Below are 21418 nucleotides of genomic sequence, written 5' to 3'. Positions count from 1 at the left end.
CAGATGGAGAAAATCGAGTATTTGATTGTTCTCTAATCTCTGAGAATAAAAATGCAGTCTGAAATTGAAATATTGATCTTTTACATTGCAATCACCTGCTATATTACACCAGAGACAGTATGTGTGAGCAAGAATATGAATATCTCTTCTCTGGGTCTTTGTTTGACTGTTTTGATTTATATAGCCTACAGTTGTTGACCATGTATATGCTCTCAGCATGGTTTCTGGTTTCCCCACAGTAATTATTAACAATTAATTGGGAAGAATTGGGTCGTATTTTTTTGTTTTGTTTGTTTTTTGTTTTATATCTATTTCACCCTATTGGTGGTGTGAAGTAATGCATTTATAATATTTAATAACTGAAAAACTATTTTATGGATATGGAATTAATGTTTTTTATATGCATATGCCATTCAGAATGTTTTTTTGTTTGTTTGTTTGTTTGTTTGTTTTGAAAGAAAGAAATGAATACTTTTATTCAGCAATGATAAATTAAACTGGTGGAAAAGAACAATAAAGACACTAAAAATGTATCGCGGTTTTCACAAAATTATTAAGTGGCTCAACATTGATAATAAAAAATGCAGAGCAAAGGATCTGAAGAATCACGTGACTGAAAATTGGAGTAATGATGCTAAAATTCAGCTTTATCACAGGAATAAATGAAATTTTATGTTTAAATAGAAAACAGTTATTTTAAATCATCATAATAATAACAGTTATTTTAATAACAGTTATTTCACTGTATTATTGATCCAATGCAGTCTTTGTGAGCATGAGACTTTTTTAAAAGATATTTTTAAAAAGATTTGCAGCAGTGCAGGTCTATAAATATATGATTTCTTTCCTTGTATTAATCTATTATTTTATATTATTTTATTCCTTGTCATTCATTTAAAGAAACATTCTCATTCTTCTATATGGCTGAAGTCAAAAAAAGAGAACTTTGGTCACTTTAGATGAGGAAAAACATCCTCTGTTATCTTTCGATGTCAAAAGAAAAGTTGTTCATGGGTTCAATGACTTAATCATGATTTAATAATTTCCTTTCAAAGCATTTCCTCCCTTTCCATCCCAGTGTGCCCTAATATGGGTAATCTAGTTAAACAAACATTTTTTCTTGTCTTATTTAAGTGCTTTCTTCACAATGTGTATCTTTATTTGAAGGCTGTGGTGCATGAAATGGTTCTATAACTCACTGGAGACAAGAAGCTTCTTCAAATCGCATTAAAAAAATATGTGGGCTGTCTTTTTCATGAGTAACAAAATAAACTCATGTTTTCTGTTTGGAGCATTATGGGTAAATCATTCAATCAGTGCCTCTGACTATTTATAGTTGTTGCACCACCCTGAGAAAACAGCAGCCACCCTTAATGCATCATGGAAATAATAAGACATATCAGGCACATTTCTGTTTATCTGGCTCAAGGAATTGAAAAACTGCCCACAGCTTGGAGAATCATTTTAAAGAAAATAATGAATGCCATGAAATAAACTGATGTATTGTTTTGCTGTTGTAGATTGTAAAAAGGTTTTAACGGAGTACGTTTTACAAGAAAAAGCTACTACTTCAAATTTTCATGTTTAATTAAATGTCACTTGCTATTTCTTTGTAATTATTTGTGAAATTTATAGTAACACACATGGAATAGTTAACCCTGGGTCATTCTAAACCCTGGGTAAACAGAATCCTGGGTTATCTTGCACACTGCTCATAATTAAGGCTACCCGGGGTTAATAATTAATCCTGGGTATTCATAAACTGATGTTTCACATTGTACATTCCTAAACCCTGGGTTAATGTTTTCATTTGCATATTTGCGGTGTCTTTGATTGGATAAACGCAGCACGCGACCTGTTTACAGCTGCGTATTGCCGACTCAAATTTATATTGAATGGACATTTCGGACTATAAAGATAAGAATGAAACGGTCTCTTCTACACTCACATTTAGGGCTTTTCACACTTGAAAAAGTTAACCCTGGGTCATTCTGAACCCCAGGTAAATGCAATCCTGGGTTATCTTTATTCACGTTTCACACTGCTCATACTGTACCTGTACGGAAGAGGATTAGGGCCAAGCAATAATAAAAAAATAAAACCATCTTGAGATCAAAGTTGTTAAATTTAGAGAAAAAACTCGTTAAATTTTGAGAAAAATGTCAAGATAAAATGTTGAGAATAAACTCGTTAAATTACGAGAAAAAAACTCGTTACATTTCGAGAAAAAAGTCGAGATAAAATGTTGAGAATAAAGTCGTTAAATTACGAGAAAAAAGTTGTTAAATTACGAGAACAAATTCATTAAATTACGAATTTGTTCTCATAATTTAACAACTTTTTTCTCATAATTTAATGACTTTATTCTCATAATTTAATGACTTTATTCTCAACATTTTATCTCGACTTTTTTCTCGAAATTTAACAACATTTTTCTCATAATTTAACGAATTTGTTCTCGTAATTTAACGACTTTTTTCTCGTAATTTAAATTTTTTTTTCTCGTAATTTAATGAGTTTATTCTCAACATTTTATTTCGACTTTTTTTCTCGAAATTTAACGAGTTTTTTCTCGAAATTTAACAAATTTAATCTCGAGATGGTTTTATATTTTTTTATTATTGCTTGGCCCTAATCCTCTTCCGTATACCTGGGGTTAACAGTTAAAGGTGCTAAAGAGGATCTTTTCATCGACTGAGAAACCAAAGACACTTAGTGAGTTTTTGAAATGAGCGCATGCGTAAGAACAACCCCCCTCCTTCACAGCTCATTTCGAGGGAACGCTTCCCAAAACTCGTGCACGAGTTTTGGAACACGAGTGTTTACCACCGGCATTCGCTGTGTCGTGTTAGTGGATTCATTATGTCGGACTCACCGCAGGTAACTCATAATCTGCAGTTGTTATTCCTGTCTCCTGACAAAAACATTGCATGCAGCGCCTGTGGAATGTGGAAAGTTACTGGAGCGCGCAGCCGCGCACGTCTCGCACAAGAAAAGTCATGGCAGTGATTGACAAGCCAGAGGGCCAATCGTTTACGCGATGATTGCGTAAACGATTGGCTGATGTTTTTAAGGCCCTACCTCGTGCACAGATGATGTATATTAATATTATTCCTTTCAGTGCACCTAATAAATAGTCTTTTATCAGTTAGTAAAGACAGTTTCAAGTAATATTGCAAAAATGTATGAAACAAAACATCCCCTGTAGCACCTTTAATAAACAGTTCATAAAATGCCATTTCAGACTGCACATTCCTAAACCCTGGGCTAAAAATTCAGTAAAAATAGGGCACAATGTACTGTATAAATATGAAGGAATTTTCCATATTGGTATTTTACAGGTGTTTTACCTGTATTTAGAATTATGCTTTGCATTAGGTTGTGTTTTAAGGATTAACGTCCTGGCAGAAAATTACCAGTACATTTTCCGTTTTTATTTTTTAGTGTTATTTTCATTTCCGAGGTGTCAATGTTACTGCAGCGCTTGACCTGTTTACATAAGGCTCTTGCATTGCGCATCCTCATTGCTGACTGTAATATCAAGTTTTTTTCAGTGAACTTTTTGAATTTAAAGGTAAGAATGGCAGTCTCTTCACTCCAATTGCAGCGTTTTCCTTTGCCGTTTGACATTTTTTCTATCATACGCAGAAACAACTGTTTATATACGTTTATACACTTTTTTTTAATTTATAAGCACTACTTTTCCATTGTTTTTCTATGTAAACGCGCTAGACGAAAAATCGCTCGGGTCGTGCTTCTTTTGCAGCGTCTCGCGCATGACATGGCTTTCTAAAAACGCTCAAGTTAAAATCAGTTCAACACTTCTCGAGACCTTGCATTTTTTCCCCATTCCACTGCCCGCGCCTCTGTGTGAATGAGCCCTTACGGTGTTTTGCGGTGTTAAACTTGTACAATGGTCAGGTCAAAGTTTGAACTAATTGTTATATACTTGCACTAGCATATTGTATATGACAATTTAGTTCAAACTTTGACCTGTGGAGGGCAGTAATACACTTAGCAGTGTCTACACTGCTGGAATTCTAATAGAGAAGAAGAAGAAGAAAGCTAGTTTAAGATGAGCATTTATGGTTAAAATGTATAACATTTTATTTTATTTTAAATGAGCGATGTTTTCTCTAGATAAGACCCTTATTTCTCGTCTGGGATTGTGCAGAACGTTTTGAAGCTGCACTGAAACTGTCATTTTGACCTTCAACCGTTTGGGCTCCATTGAAGTCCACTATATGGAGAAAAATCCTGGAATGTTTTCATCAAAAACCTTAATTTCTTTTCGACTGAAGAAAGAAAGACATGAACATCTTGGATGACATGGGGGTGAGTAAATTATCAGGGAATTTTAATTTGAAAATGAACTAATCCTTTAACGTTCAGTTGGAGTGAAGAGACCGTCATTCTTACCTTACCTTACCTTACCTATAAAAACACTTGATATTACAGTCAGCAATGCAAGAGCCTTTATGTAAACAGGTCACGCACTGCGTTTGTCCAGTCAGTACTGACACCTGAAATATGCAAATAAGAAGATTAACCCTGCTAGGAACGTGCAGTGTGAAACGGCAGTTTATGAATACCCTGGATTAACTGTTAACCCCAGGTATAGTATGAGCAGTGTGAAAAGTAAATATAAAGATAACCCAGGATTGCATTTACCTGGGGTTTATAATGACCCATGGTTAACTTTTTCAAGTGTGAAAAGCCCTCGTTTAACACCGTATCATAAAAAGCATTGCTAACCCCGCTTCTAAATTACAATTGTGAAACGTTCCTTTCCTGGGGTAAGTGCAATGTGAAAAGCCCTGTGAAAAATAATGTGAAAAAGCCTTTTTTTTTTCAGTGTATGGGACCATGTTCTTGATACTTGAGGTTTCATTTTTATTGTTTATTTTTTGTTTCCAGCCTGCTTAGTCAGTGATCACACAATATCCTGTATGTAGTTTCCTTTTACATAGAGACTCAAAACTTGTGTATAACTTAACATAATTTCCAGGATGCTGAAATTGACTGAATACACAAATAAATGCAACAGTACTGATATATTTATCACAAAACAATCATTACAAAACAGATGCCATTTCTGTATATATCCTAAACACATATGTTTATCTTCCGCTCCTATCTTTTGCTTACTGTAGTTTTTAAACCGAACATTTCCCACGTTCCCAAATGGTCACTCATCTCCCATTTTTAGAGAGAAATTCCGAATCAGAGTAAATTGTTTTCAAATCTATTTATGGTCCCCAAAGATTTATGGTCTCTGGTGATATTCCTAAAGTATGCAAAAGAAAAATATTACAATGCCACGTTACAGTACTGTACTTTGAGTCATGATATCCTTGTTTGGAAAAGGAAATTGCCTCTTTCAAGGGTCCATTTAGACTCTAAATGACTCTACAGGACAATACTCATGACATTTTAGCTTGTGTCTAAAATGCCGGTCGTGAGAAGACCACAAACTGAATGTTAATGAGGACTTTGATATGTGTCAATAAAGGCACTAATGGGGTCTCATTTGCATGACCTGAATCAATAGGACTGTTTGATGGCTTTTGCTTCATGAGGAATGCTATTGACGACAAGGTGACACCGGTGACATGAGCATAGCATTGTTTATTTGTGTCGTCGGTTCTTTCTGGTGCACAAAACGGTGACAGACATCGATCCACACCTTTCAAGACATGATTTAGCATTCAAATGCCTATAGGAATGATGGCTCAAGGCTCATCCTGACAACAGCAGCAGGGAACTTCTGTTCTGCGGGAAGTCTGTTTTCCTCTTTAAGTAACTCTCAGACTAAATAAAGACTCATATGTTGGGGGAAATGCCAAATATCCTCTGCGGTCTAAGTGTCTAGTTTTAGCCTATGCTAAAACGGTTAGTGAATCAAATCTCTGTAAATGCTTGGGAACCACAGGTTTCAACAATCCAAAGACCTACGTATCATATGAAGGGCGAAACATTCAGGGAGACTTTTGAAACTTTTGAATGAATGACGTGGCTGTAATACTGTATTTCTCGTTAGGAAAGATTCAAAATACAGAATAAACACATTCGTTAGCTTTTCCTTCTGACTGAAAGCCAATAAAATAACGCAAGGTCATACGAAAGAAAACTAGCACATACGGTTGCTCAAACTGAAGAGCAGGTGAACATTTTAAACGGTATCAAGAAGCTAAACTGACCTACAAAGAGAGATAAATGAACGGAAGAACCAGAAGATGGACAAACAAGAGAAAAGCAACGAAATGTAACATTCCACACTCTTCAGAGTCTTTCAACAAGAATGAAACACAAGCCAGATGCATCTCTTTTCCTTCTCTTTCTCTCATTTTTTTTTTTTTTTTTTTTTTTTTACATTTTCATCAGCCCATCCTGAGGGCATTAGACTGAAGGTCAGTGTCCTGAAGGGATATTGTCAAGGCTTCAAAACAAGTAACAGGACATCAACCGTCTCCACAGAGCTTAAACAGGGAATTAAGCACAATGTATGTAGATAAAACAACAGTTGAGGAATCTGGAATGTTGTGAGGATGGGAATAAGAGTGGATGGAGCAATCGGTTGGGTCAAAGAGAAGATCTTCTCCAATGTAGCTCATTGTGTAAAACCTTGAAGTCCTCTCTTCACTGGAAACTGCATTTGGGAAGTTGATTGTTTATTGTGTAGGGATGATCCATGATGTGGAGAACATCCTCGCTCTCTCATTGGGAGATCACCTCCTCTTAGTACATTATTGGATTTTTTGTGTATGTTCTGCTTTCTGTAAAAAAAAAGAAACAACAAGAGGAAGGTTTGAGAGTACTAAACCTCAGGTTTAACTTGTAAATTACAGCAGTCTGGAAAAAAAACTACTTGTTCTTCTTATGTACTTGAATGGGGAGAGGCTGAAACGACAGTTTTTTTCAATATTATTCAATGATTATTTAAATATTTAACAGTGTTAAACTTCTCTTGTTAAACTTTTTTAAAGAAATTAATACTTTTTTTTCAGTAAGGACGCATTAAACTTATCAAAAGTGAGAGTAAAGACATTTATGATGTTAAAAAATAAATCATTAAAGGTGCCGTAGAACGTCTTTTTAAAAGATGTAATATAAGTCTAAGGTGTCCCCTGAATGTGTCTGTGAAGTTTCAGCTCAAAATACCCCATAGATTTTTTTTATTAATTTTTTTAACTGCCTATTTTGGGGCATCATTAAATATGAGCCGATTTAGGCTGCGGCCCCTTTAAATGCTCACGCTCCCCGCCCACGGAGCACGCACTTGCCTTTAACAGCATAAACAAAGTTCACACAGCTAATATAACCCTCAAAATGGATCTTTACAAAGTGTTCGTCATGCATGCTGCATGCATACATCGGATTATGTGAGTATTGTATTTATTTGGATGTTTACATTTGATTCTGAATGAGTTTGAGGCTATGCTCTGTGGCTAACGGCTAATGCTACACTGTTAGAATGTTTATAAAGAATGAAGTTGTGTTTATGAATTATACAGACTGCAAGTGTTTAATAATGAAAATAACGACGGCTCTTGTCTCCGTGAATACAGTAATAAACGATGGTAACTTTAACCACATTTAACAGTACATTAGCAACATGCTAACGAAACATTTAGAAAGACAATTTACAAATATCACTAAAAATATCATGATATCATGGATCATGTCGGTTATTATCGCTCCATCTGCCATTTTTCGCTGTTGTTCTTGCTTGCTTACCTAGTCTGATGATTCAGCTGTGCACATCCAGATGTCCTGCCCTTGTCTAATGCCTTGAACATGAGCTGGCATATGCAAATATTGGGGCGTACACCCCGACTGTTACGTAACAGTCGGTGTTATGTTGAGATTTGCCTGTTCGTCGGAGGTCTTTTAAACAAATTAGATTTATATAAGAAGGAGGAAACAATGGAGTTTGAGACTCACTGTATGTCATTTCCATGTACTGAACTCTTGTTATTTAACTATGCCAAGATAAATTCAATTTTTAATTCTAGGGCACCTTTAAATAAATCCTGTTCTCCACAAAAATATTAAGCAACACAACTGTTTTCATCATTGATAATAATAAGAAATGTTTCTTAAGCAGCAAATCAGCATATCAGAATGATTTCTGAAGGATCATGTGACACTGAAGACTGCTAAAAATTTAGCTTTGCCTTTAAAATATATTAAAAATAAAAAATATTATTTTAAATTGTAATGATATTTCACAATATTACAGTTTTTGCAGTATTTGTGATCAAATAAATGCAGCCTAAACATTTAAAAATCTTACCAAACCCCTACTTTTGAATGGTAGTGCATTTTGTTTTATTTTTTTGTCATATAGTTCATTTCAGTTATTTTTTTATTTTTTATTTTTTAGTTAGATTGTCAATTTTATTTTTATTTAAGTTAATTTAAGATAGGCCTAATGTTTGACCAACATTTTTAAAAACACTGCATAATTCAAATATAAGAAATTATTAACTTGTAAATATTATATATAATTTCAAATGCCCTTTTACTCTAAAATAGACTATTTTTGCACATCATGTAAAAAGTACAATAGACATTAGTAAATGAACAACTCTTCCAGTCCAGTGCGGTGCCAACGTGTAGCAGATTTTCTCGGCATTAGGGAGCCATTTTAATAAAATTAACACGAGGTGTAATTCAAGTAATTTATCATGTAGCTTTAGCTGTCTCACGGAGGGGGAGAGAACGAGAAAGGCCAGCTGCAGAAACAGATAAACGGGTGGAAGGGCGGAGCTGGAATATTCATGCGGTGAGGCTTTGCTTACACAGGAAACTTGCAATTAGTCCCCAGTCTTTTGATTCATCTATGTGTTTATTTGCTAATGGTTTCGCTCTGAGACAGAGGGAGCCGATGATCTCATCTGTTTGGAGGACACGGGCGAGTGACACACGGTGTTGCTGAGAAAGACTGATGGGAAGGGGAAGTGAGGTCAAAACAACAAATCTGAATAAGCCAAAGCTGAAACTTTGCATGTCCATATAAATACACACTGCATACATGAGTGTGTTGATAAACGTGTGTTTGTACAAGGAAAAATAAAAATACTAAACATATTAGCACTCTCTTCAAAGTGAATATACAGGGAATGATCATATTTATCATTAATAGGGTTGGGAATTGAAAATCGATTCCAATTCTGGAATCGGATACTTGTTATAAAATTAAAATTTCGATTCCTCTTATCGATTCCTTTGTGTGCATTTTAATTTGACTTTAAACCATTCAAGCACAAGAAGACCCGGGCACTGTTTTCTGTGCTGTGCACACATCCAAAACGTGCGCGCAGAAAGCCACCTCTCGTGCTGAATTAGTGCCTGATGCTGACTTCTCTTCCGCGTCTTTTTGCACTTGAATGCACAAATGCACACAAAAATATGTCAAAATATCCTCGTAAACACAGTCGGTTATGACTTAAGTGAACGTAAACAATTGACAGAAAATCAGAAAATGCATAACGGTATATTGGATTCGTGCAGCTCTTAAAGTGACAGCAGGCGAAAAATTATAACTTTTAACTTTTGTAAATATATTTGTAATGTATATTTTATTTATAAAGTTAGGTGTTATTTTACATTTGATTACAGTTTCTGTACCTAAATACCTGAAAATTTTAAAACACTGTTGATTTCAATTGTATCTTTGTTCAGTTGTATTTATTTGTGCAATTGCTAATTTGTTTATTTGTTCTTTTTTTAATTACAGAGTGTTTACTTGTCTTTAATAATGCTTGAAATTTATATTAGTTAGGCTAGTTGTTTTTACTATTGCTAAGGTATTTTTAAACCATAGGCAAAAGTTCCTTGTCTAAGTGTTCTTCAGCCTGTTGATTTTTGTTCATGCACTGTAAAAAAATATTGTTGTTTTAACTTAAAAAAAAAGTAAGTTACCTGGTTGCGTTAAATTTTTAAATGCGTTAAAGTTCATTGAAATTAAAAATTTGAGTTAATGCAATGAAGGCGATTGGTTTAATCAACAGAAACTTAAAATATGTTATCTGAACTACATTAATTATTTAAGTTAATTTGACAAAAGAAAAAAATTTAAAATAATGATTGTTCGGTAATGATGATGAATCTGAATCCTTAAATTTCTAATGATATATACAGTACAGTCCAAAAGTTTGGAACCACTAAGATTTTTAATGTTTTTAAAAGAAGTTTCGTCTGCTCACCAAGGCTACATTTATTTAATTAAAAATACAGTAAAAAACAGTAATATTGTGAAATATTATTACAATTTAAAATAACTGTGTACTATTTAAATATATTTGACAAAGTAATTTATTCCTGTGATGCAAAGCTGAATTTTCAGCATCGTTACTCCAGTCTTCAGTGTCACATGATCCTTCAGAAATCATTCTAATATGCTGATCTGCTGCTCAAGAAACATTTATGATTATTTTCAATGTTGAAAACAGTTGTGTACTTTTTTTTTTTCAGGATTCCTTGATGAATAGAAAGTTCAAAAGAACAGCATTTATCTGAAATACAAAGCTTCTGTAGCATTATACACTACCGTTCAAAAGTTTGGGATCAGTAAGAATTTTTATTTTTATTTTTTTGAAAAGAAATGAAAGAAATGAATACTTTTATTCAGCAAGGATGCATTAAATCAATCAAAAGTGGCAGTAAAGACATTTATAATGTTACAAAAGATTAGATTTCAGATAAACACTGTTCTTTTGAACTTTCTATTCATCAAATAAAATTTTGTACACAAATATTTTGTACAATTGTACACATTAAATGTTTCTTGAGCAGCAGATCAGCATATTAGAATGATTTCTGAAGGATCATGTGACACTGAAGACTGGAGTAATGATGCTGAAAATTCAGCTTTTAATCACAGGAACAAATTACTTTGTGAAATATATTCAAATAGAAAACAGTTATTTTAAATTGTAATAATATTTCACAATATTACTGTTTTTACTGTATTTTTAATTAAATAAATGTAGCCTTGGTGAGCAGACGAAACTTCTTTTAAAAACATTAAAAATCTTAGTGGTTCCAAACTTTTGGACTGTACTATTTATATATTGTATATGTCACCATTCATAAGTTTTTTGAAAGGAAATTAATACTGTTATTCAGCAAGGATTGATTAAAAGTGACAGTAAAGACTTTTACACTAGTTATAATAACAAATTCTATTTTAAATAAGTGCTGTTCTTTTGTATCCCAGTTTCCACAAAAATATTAAGCAGCATAGCTATTTTCAACATTGATAATAAATAATAAATGTTTCTTGAGCACCAAATCAGCATTTTAGAATGGTTTCTGAAGGATCATTGGACAGTGAAAAACTGGAGTAATGATGCTGAAAATTCAACTTTATAAATATATAAATTACACTTTAAAATATATAAAAATAGCAAATAGTTATTTTAAACTGTAATAATAGTTCACAATATTACTGTTTTTACTCAAAAAATGCAACCTTTGTGAGCAGAAAAGCCTTCATTCAAAACCATTACAAAATCTTACCAACTCCAGAATTTTGTACTATATATTTATTAAAATATGATTAAAATAGCTTGTTCTACAATAAGAAGTTCCATTCAATACCCTGTAACAAGCAGTTGTCCTCCGGGCTTCTGCAGCGCTCCGTCTCCATGTCCAGACTGATTGGATCTGTGTTAACAGACAGCGACAGCTGACAAAGCCTGCTGAAAGACTATCGGCCTGAATGAAACTCACTGAGTGTGTGTGAGCGTGTCTCACCGTGTGTGAGAGAGTCTGATGAGGTGGCCTGCTGTAAGGCCTGCTCGATTTGCCCTCTCCGCTTGGACTCATATTCCAGCGCCTCCTGTAACCTCCTCTTTGCCTTCTTCTCCTTCTTCAGACGTCTCTGAATAGTGGCTGCATGAGAAAAGATGAAGTGAAAAGTTCCACTTGTAATAATCAAAATGGAACTGGATGATCTCAGGTTTTTCAATTCTCCAATATATGAATTACAGCTTAACACTTTACCTCGACTGCGTAACTCAGAGGTGAGCTGTCTCTCTAGACTCTCCCTCATCTCTCTCTCTCTGTACAGCTCCATCTTGAGCTCTCGCCTCTCCTGCTGAAGCTGTTTCTCCTGCAGACGGGCGTTTTCCAAAGCCACCTTTAGCAGACCCTGAAACACATGTCCAAATGTTGTTAATGCTGAACATTGTATTGTATGTGTGTCTCTCTGTGCAGTGTGCATGTATTCCTTTCATGGCCATACCTGGACATTAGTGAGCAGGGTCTCCACGGAGGAGAGGCCGTCTGTGAAAAGGAGGGAAGCAGGGAAGCCTGAGGAAAACGTCTGAGCTGGGACCTTCTCAAATATTGTTGACTTCGCTGTATTCTGCTCAACTGCAAAACAATAAACACACAGACATTAATTAAACTGATTAACTGACTGTTAAAGGAATAGTTTAGCCATTCATTTAAATACTATCATCATTTGCTCATCCTCAGACAGGGTTATTATAGGTAACAACTAAATAATAATAAAAAACAATCTGGTAACACTTTACAATAAGGTTCATTAATTAAACATTAGTTAATGCATTAACTAACATGAACTAACCATGAGCAATACATTTGTTACTGTATTTGTGAATCTTCGTTAACGTTAATTAATGAAAATACAGTTGTTCATTGTTTGTTCATGTTAGTTCACAGTGCATTAATTAATGTTAACAAGATTTTAATAATGTATAGTAAATGTTGAAATTAACATTAACAAAGATGAATAAATGCTGTAGAAGTGCAGTTCATGTTAACTAATGTAATTAACTAATGTTAACTAATGAACCTTATTGTAAAGTGTTACCAAAAATCTTTACTTGAAATAAAATAAACAGTAAAATTTAAATACATACAATAAAAGCTAGCTGTCAAGGCAAAATTTCTCATTTTAATTTAGTTTAAATTGATGTACTAGAATAAGTAAAGAAATAAAACTCTTTATAAAAATATAAAAAATTATAAAAAAAAATAACAATAATAATAAAACTGACAAAAAAAGTTTGGGTCAGTAAGTTTATTAAATGTTTTAATAGAAGTCTCTTATACTCACCAAGGTTGCATTTATTTGATCAAAAATACAGTAAAAAATGTAATATTCTGAAATATTACAACAATTTAAAACTTTAACTGTTTTCTATTGTAATATATTTTAAAGTGTAATTTATTCCTGTGAAGGTAAAGCTGAATTTTCAGCATCATTGCTCCAGTCTTCAGTGTCACATGATCCTTCAGAAATCATTATAATATGCTGATTTGCTGCTCAAGAAATATTTATTATTATTAGAATCATGCTTAAAACAGCTGTGCTGCTTAATATTTTTGTGAAAACCATGATACATCTGTCACTTTTGATCAATTTAATGCATTCTTGCTGAATGAAAGTATTCATTTACTTCCAAAAAAATAAATAAATAAATAAATAAAAATGAATAAATTAATATCTTACTGACCCCAAACCTGTCTGTCAGTCAATGCTTTTTATATATTTTCTAGTACAGGATGGTAAGAAGTAAGGCATGAGCATATTATTTTAATTGTTTTGAGATTACTTGTTTATAGAACCTAGAATATCTCATTACAACCAACAATATACCATTACATCACCCAACTAAACGCAATAAAAAAGCTCTGTGTAATAATTGAACTGTAACGAGAGCAGAGGAGGTCAGAGGCTTTTATGTAAAGTTATGTTATATGAAATTGTGTTTTTTATGAAATTTTGTTTATGTTGAGAAAATGCACCCCTGTCATTGGAAAGTCTGTTCATATGCAGAGCTGAGTCTGACTCCCTTTGTTCGTCATGAACGTCATATGCTGCAAAGAGAGAAAGAGACATAAAAAGACAGTAGATAAATGAAACAAGAAGCTTCTGAGTAGCACAGACTATTACAAACACATATTGCTTTGTGCTGTTATTGTGTATGCACCAGAATCATTGCAAGGCTTGTTGATTAGTTTACAGTAACATCTTTTTTCCCTCAATGTAAATCATATAATATTGTTTACTATGGACATTATACGCAAGATATTATGAAACAACAGTAATATCACACTTCAAGATGAAGATGCTAACCACAATAACTGGGTCTCCATAAATCCACTAACATTCAGAAACTACATTTTCTGAGGGAATATATATATATATATATATATATATATATATATATATATATATATATATATATATATATATATATATATATATATATATATATATATATATATATATATATATATATACACACACCAATCAGGCATAACATTATGACCACTGACAGGTGAAGTGAATAACTCTGATTATCTCTTCATCACAGCACCTGTTAGTGGGTGGGATATATTAGGCAGCAAGTAAACATTTTGTCCTCAAAGTTGATGTGTTAGAAGCAGGAAAATTTGGCAAGCGTAAGGATTTGAGCGAGTTCGACAAGGGTCAAATTGTGATGACTAGACGACTGGGTCAGAGCATCTCCAAAACTGCAGCTCCTGTGGGGTGTTCCCGGTCTGCAGTGGTCAGTGTCTATCAAAAGTGGTCCAATGAAGGAACAGTGGTGAACCGGCGACAGGGTCATGGGTGGCCAAGGCTCATTGGGGAGCGAAGGCTTGCCCCTGTGGTCCGATCCAACAGACGAGCTACTGTTACTCAAATTGCTCAAGAAGTTAATGCTGGTTCTGATATAAAGGTGTCAGAATACACACTGCATCACAGTTTGTTGCGTATGGGGCTGCATAGCCACAGACCAGTCAGGGTGCCCATGTTGACCCCTGTCCACCGCCGAAAGCGCCAACAGTGGGTATGAGAGCATCAGAACTGGACCACGGAGCAATGGAAGAAGGTGGCCTGGTCTGATGAATCACGTTTTCTTTTACATCACGTGAATGGCTGGGTGCGTGTGCGTCACTTTCCAGGGGAACACATGGCACCAGGATGCACTATGGGAAGAAGGCAAGCCGACAGAAGCAGTGTGATGTTTTGGGCAATGTTCTGCTGGGAAACCTTAGGTCCTGCCATCCATGTGGATGTTACTTTGACACATACCAACTACCTAAGCATTGTTGCAGACCATGTACACCCATTCATGGAAACGGTATTCCCTGGTGGCTGTTGCCTCTTTTAGCAGGATAATGCACCCCAAAACAAAATTGGTTCAGGAATGGTTTGAGGAGCACACTGAGTTTGAGGTGTTGACATGGCCTCCAAATTCCCCAGATCTCAATCCAATCGAGCATCTGTGGGATGTGCTGAACAAACAAGTCCGATCCATGGAAACCCCACTTCGCAACTTGCAGGACTTAAAGGGTTAGTTCACCCAAAAATGAAAATAATTCATTTATTACTCACCCTCAAGTCGTTCCACACCGTAAGATCTTCGTTCATCTTCAGAACACAAATTAAGATATTTTTGATGAAATCAGATGGCTCATTGTGGCCTCTATTGCCAGCAAGTTAATTTGCACTTTCAGTGCCCAGAAAGCTACTTAAAACATATTTAAAAGTTCATGTGACTACAGTGGTTCTACCTTAATATTATAAAGCGACGAGAATTCTTTTTGTGCGCCAAAAAGCAAAATAACGACTTTTCAACAATATCTAGTGATGGCCGATTTTTTTTTTGGCGCACAAAAAGTATTACGTCACTTTATAATATTAAGGTTGAACCACTGAACTCACATGAACTGATTTAAATATGTTTTTAGTACCTTTCTCAGCACTGAAAGTGTTAATTATCTTGCTCCCAATAGAGGTCTCACTGAGCCATTGGATTTCATAAAAAATATCTTAATTTGTGTTCCGAAGATGAACGAAGGTCTTACGGGTGTAGAACGACATGAGGGTGAGTAATAAATGACATTATTTTCATTTTTGGGTGAACTAACCCTTTAAAGGATCTGCAGCTAACATCTTGGTGCCAGATACCACAGCACACCTTCAGGGGTCTAGTGGAGTCTATGCCTCGACGGGTCAGGGCTGTTTTGGCAGTAAAAGGGGGACCAACACAATATTAGGAAGGTGGTGATAATGTTATGCCTGATCGGTATATATATAGTTGCTACAGTATTCTGAGTGTTTTTACTAAGGTGTTCTGAAGTATACTTCAGGCCAATGATAGGCTTATGTTCAATTTTATAGAAATAAAACAAACATTTCACTATGATGACTTCTAATGCTACTGCCTGTAATGTCTATTTAATGGTTTACTCATATAGCACAATAATGTCTTTGAGTTACAATATAATTCAAATGTTTAGTAACACTTTTTAATGTTTTTGAAAGAAGTCTCATATGCTCACAAAGGCTCCATTTATTTGATCAAAAATACAGTAAAAGCAGTAATATTGTGAAATAATATTACAATTTAAAATAACTGTTTTCTATTTGAATATATTATAAAATGTAATTTATGGCAAAGCTGAATTTCCAGCATCATTACTCCAGTCTTTAGTGTCACATGATCTATAATTAAGATTTTTAATCTCCGTATCCGCTTACACATATTTATATATAATCTATTTTTAATCTCTATAATAAAAATGTATAATTCAGATTTTGATCTCCATATCCATTTACATATATTATATATATCTTCCAAGGGGTTTTTTCCCTCCTAGGACTTTTTTCCCAGTGTTAGCATGCTGGGTTTTTCTCCTAGGGGTTTTTTTCCACCCCTGGGAGTCAGCCGACATTGGCTTAATGTAGCAACCGTCTTGTATATGTTACATATTACCATGCTTGCTTGTACAGCTTATTTTTAACCACTTCTCTTTTTTCTGTGCTTCTAATATGTAAAGCTGCTTTGAAACAATTACCAATTGTAAAAAGCGCTATATAAATAAATTTGACTTGACTTGACTTGACATGATCCTTCAGAAATCGTTCTACTATGTACATTTGGTGCTCAAGAAACATTTCTGATTATTTTTCAAGGTTCTTTGATAAATAGAAAGTTCAAAAGAACAGCAATTATTTTAAATAAAAAACTTTCGTAACATTATAAATGTATTTACTCTCACTTTAGATCAATTTAATGCACTTGCTGGATAAAAGCATTCATTTCTTTCAAAAAGGAAAAGTACTCACCCCAAACTTTTGTATATTTGAGGGATTTACTCAGAAAATATTGATGTATAGTTTGATTCATTACAATAAAACAATTCATTACTCAGCATATAATTAATTCATTTGATAGCCCTATTGAATATGTAAACTCACCTGTTTTTTGAGGAGAGTGTGTGTAAGGGTGTGTGGGGCTGCTGGGAACTGAACTGCTTTGTTGAGGTGAGGGCTCAGTTTTCTGAGGAACAATCCCCTCAACGGATGGTGTCAAAGAGGGACTCTCTTCAAAACACTCTTGCTGAAATAAAAAAAAATAAAAAATCAAAAGTTCAGTCCTGTAAACAATTACACACCCATATAAACTCTCCCCACATGAAAACACATCTTCAACGGCCCAGTTCGTCTGAAATCCAACAGAGAGTCAGATTGGCTTGAGGTTCATCATTGAGGATTTGTCATAAAATAAAACCTTTTTTCAGGTACAGCTTTGTGGTGAAGCTAGTTTAATAGTCAAGCTGTGCTTTGCAACACAAGTCCCTAAAGTAGTTTGGACCCCTTCAGACCAAGTGGACCAGCAAATTGCTTTAAGTGACTCAAAATAAATAAACTCAAAAAAGAACTGTGTGAACAATCCCTGATGACCTTGCAGCAAATGAGCTCTTGGAGTGTATGTGTGTGTGTTTTAGTGTCTGGTGTGTACAGTATGTCCTACCTTGATGGCAGATGTCGGCCTGGAGACGGGGCTGTGCACCTGTGCACTGGCAACCATGTTGGCAATTGTATTAAGGTGGTTCATCTGGTTCATTGCCATGGCAACAGAGGCAGGAGGAAGTCCAACAGGAAGCAGGGGATGGGGCATCATCATGAAGGGCAGGTCCAGTCCTATGCGAAGAAGAAAGAATCAGAGAATAACTACTTACATTTGGGTCTGTTTATCACACAAATCTACTGAATGTCTCCAGTCATATGTATGGAAGCATGTTTTTGCTACTAAATAAAAAAATCAAAAAGGTAATTGCGACTTCTCACAATTCTGACTTTTTAATCACGCAATTCTGACTTTATATCTCACAATTCTGACCTTTTCTCAGAATTGCGAGATATAAACTCACAATTGCAAGTTATAAAGTCAGGATTGCATGATATAAACCTGCAATTGCGTCTTATAAAGTCTCGCAATTCTGACTTTTTTTATCAGAAGTGTGAGTTTATATTTCACAATTCTGACTTTATAACATGCAATTGCGGTTTATAAAGTCAGAATTGTGAGATATAAATTCGCAATTCTGAGAAGTGTCTTTTTTCCCTTACAATTGGACGTTATAACACGCAATTCTGACTTTATATCACACAATTCTGACTTTATAACTCGCAATTCTGACTTTATATCACGCAATTCTGACTTTATAACACGCAATTCTGACTTTATATCACACAATTCTGACTTTATAACTCTCAATTCTGACTTTATATCACGCAATTCTGACTTTATAACACGCAATTCTGACTTTATATCACACAATTCTGACTTTATAACTCTCAATTCTGACTTTATATCACGCAATTCTGACTTTATAACACGCAATTCTGACTTTATATCACGCAATTCTGACTTTATAACTCTCAATTCTGACTTTATATCACGCAATTCTGACTTTATAACACGCAATTCTGACTTTATATCACGCAATTCTGACTTTATAACTCTCAATTCTGGCTTTATATCACGCAATTCTGACTTTATAACTCGCAATTCTGGCTTTATATCATGCAATTCTGACTTTATAACTTGCAATTCTGGTTTTATATCACGCAATTCTGACTTTATATCACGCAATTCTGACTTTGTAACTCGCAATTCTGGCTTTATATCACGCAATTCTGACTTTATAACTCTCAATTCTGGCTTTATATCACGCAATTCTGACTTTATAACTCGCAATTCTGGCTTTATATCACGCAATTCTGACTTTATAACTCGCAATTCTGGTTTTATATCACGCAATTCTGACTTTATAACTCGCAATTCTGGCTTTATATCACGCAATTCTGACTTTGTAACTCGCAATTCTGGCTTTATATCACGCAATTCTGACTTTATAACTCGCAATTCTGGCTTTATATCTCGCAATTCTGACTTTATAACTCGCAATTCTGGCTTTATATCACGCAATTCTGACTTTATAACTCGCAATTCTGGCTTTATATCTCGCAATTCTGACTTTATAACTCGCAATTCTGACTTTATAACTCGCAATTCTGACTTTATATCACGCAATTCTGACTTTATAACTCGCAATTCTGACTTTATATCACGCAATTCTGACTTTATAACTCTCAATTCTGGCTTTATATCACGCAATTCTGACTTTATAACTCTCAATTCTGGCTTTATATCACGCAATTCTGACTTTATAACTCGCAATTCTGACTTTATATCACGCAATTCTGACTTTATAACTCGCAATTCTGACTTTATATCACGCAATTCTGACTTTATATCACGCAATTCTGACTTTATAACTCGCAATTCTGGCTTTATATCACGCAATTCTGACTTTATAACTCGCAATTCTGGCTTTATATCACGCAATTCTGACTTTATAACTCGCAATTCTGACTTTATAACTCGCAATTCTGACTTTATATCACGCAATTCTGACTTTATAACTCGCAATTCTGACTTTATATCACGCAATTCTGACTTTATAACTCGCAATTCTGGCTTTATATCAGCAATTCTGACTTTATAACTCGCAATTCTGACTTTATAACTCGCAATTCTGACTTTATAACTCGCAATTCTGACTTTATATCACGCAATTCTGACTTTATATCACGCAATTCTGACTTTATAACTCGCAATTCTGGCTTTATATCACGCAATTCTGACTTTATAACTCGCAATTCTGGCTTTATATCACGCAATTCTGACTTTATAACTCGCAATTCTGACTTTATAACTCGCAATTCTGACTTTATATCACGCAATTCTGACTTTATAACTCGCAATTCTGACTTTATATCACGCAATTCTGACTTTATAACTCGCAATTCTGGCTTTATATCAGCAATTCTGACTTTATAACTCGCAATTCTGACTTTATAACTCGCAATTCTGACTTTATAACTCGCAATTCTGACTTTATAACTCACAATTCTGACTTTATAACTCGCAATTCTGACTTTATATCACACAATTCTGACTTTATAACTCGCAATTCTGATTTTATACCATACAATTCTGACTTTATAACTTAAGAAAAAAATTTAGAATTGTGAGATAAAAGATTACCTTTATTATTTTTTATTTTATGGCGGAAACAAGCTACCATACATATGGACTACTTATATGATGCTTTTTATGGCAGCACGATATATTGTTTTAGCATCGATATCGCAACGTGCGCGCATCCGCGGTAATCACATGGCAGGATGTATGCATGCATTTGGTCTTAAAGTGACAGCAGCCTTCCTGCTGCTGCCTGTGTCATTAATGTTAAACCGGGTTCACACTGTACAATGTCATTCGAAAAAGAGTAGGGGTTTAAATCCTGGCCAAATTTGCCCACTGGCCTCTATCCATCATCATGGCCTCCTAATCATCCCCATATTAATATTGATTGGCTTCATCACTCTGTCCTGTCTCCACCAATCAGCTGGTGTGTGGTGGGCGTTCTGGCGCAATATGGCGGCCGTCGCATCATCCAGGTGGATGCTGCACATTGGTGGTGGTTGAGGAGATTTTCGCTTCCATGTAAAAGCACTTTGAGTGCAGGCAAAAGTACTATATAAACGCAATGATAAATGAAACATTAACTGCCCCAATAATTGAAAATAGAAAGTCATACAGGCTTGGAAAGACATGAGGGTGAGAAAATACTGACAGAATTTTTGTTTTGGGTTGAATTATCCCTTTAAACACAACGGGGTGTGCAAGTGAATGGTTAATGCTCACTGTTGGCCAGTAGATGGGTGTGTTGGAGAGAGTTGAGCTGAGAGTTGTTCAAGCTGTGCTGTGTTTTCTCTGAAGCAGGTGATGAATGTTTCTCTCTCTCCCAGGACAAAGTGCTACATCCTGTTTAATTAATAATAAAAGAGTATGAAATAGTGAAAAGAAATAGTAAAGAAATAGTCAAAATTCACAGAAATTATAATATAAGTTAATGGACAAACAGATCTTTATAAAAGTCCACAATGTTATTGCAAATGAAATATAACACTGATAACATTAAATAAATATTTTATCATGTAAAACTTTAATTATTAGTCACTCAAACCTTTATCAAACCTCTCACCATCGGTCGCGCATATCCGCCATGT

At 34.6% G+C, this 21418-nt stretch overlaps 1 protein-coding gene across 1 annotated transcript in view; it reads right to left on the bottom strand.

Moving 5' to 3' along the window:
- Positions 1-5039: 5039 nt before the first annotated feature.
- The window catches only part of dachb (dachshund b), a 59066-nt gene continuing 42687 nt past the window's right edge, over positions 5040-21418 (bottom strand). The window contains exons 4-12 of the mRNA XM_048197869.1: positions 21054-21173; positions 17808-17977; positions 17252-17393; positions 13786-13857; positions 12254-12384; positions 12013-12160; positions 11764-11901; positions 11608-11673; positions 5040-6776 (exon numbers count right to left, since the gene is read on the bottom strand). Coding sequence (XP_048053826.1) covers positions 6739-6776; positions 11608-11673; positions 11764-11901; positions 12013-12160; positions 12254-12384; positions 13786-13857; positions 17252-17393; positions 17808-17977; positions 21054-21173 — 1025 coding nt within the window. The 3' untranslated portion in view covers positions 5040-6738. The remainder of the gene's footprint in view (positions 6777-11607; positions 11674-11763; positions 11902-12012; positions 12161-12253; positions 12385-13785; positions 13858-17251; positions 17394-17807; positions 17978-21053; positions 21174-21418) is intronic.

The sequence above is a fragment of the Megalobrama amblycephala genome, linkage group LG7 (assembly GCF_018812025.1).
Source record: "Megalobrama amblycephala isolate DHTTF-2021 linkage group LG7, ASM1881202v1, whole genome shotgun sequence".
Lineage (NCBI taxonomy): Eukaryota > Metazoa > Chordata > Actinopteri > Cypriniformes > Xenocyprididae > Megalobrama > Megalobrama amblycephala.
Note: the sequence above shows the minus strand (reverse complement) of the source record. Positions and strands in the feature narration are given on the sequence as shown.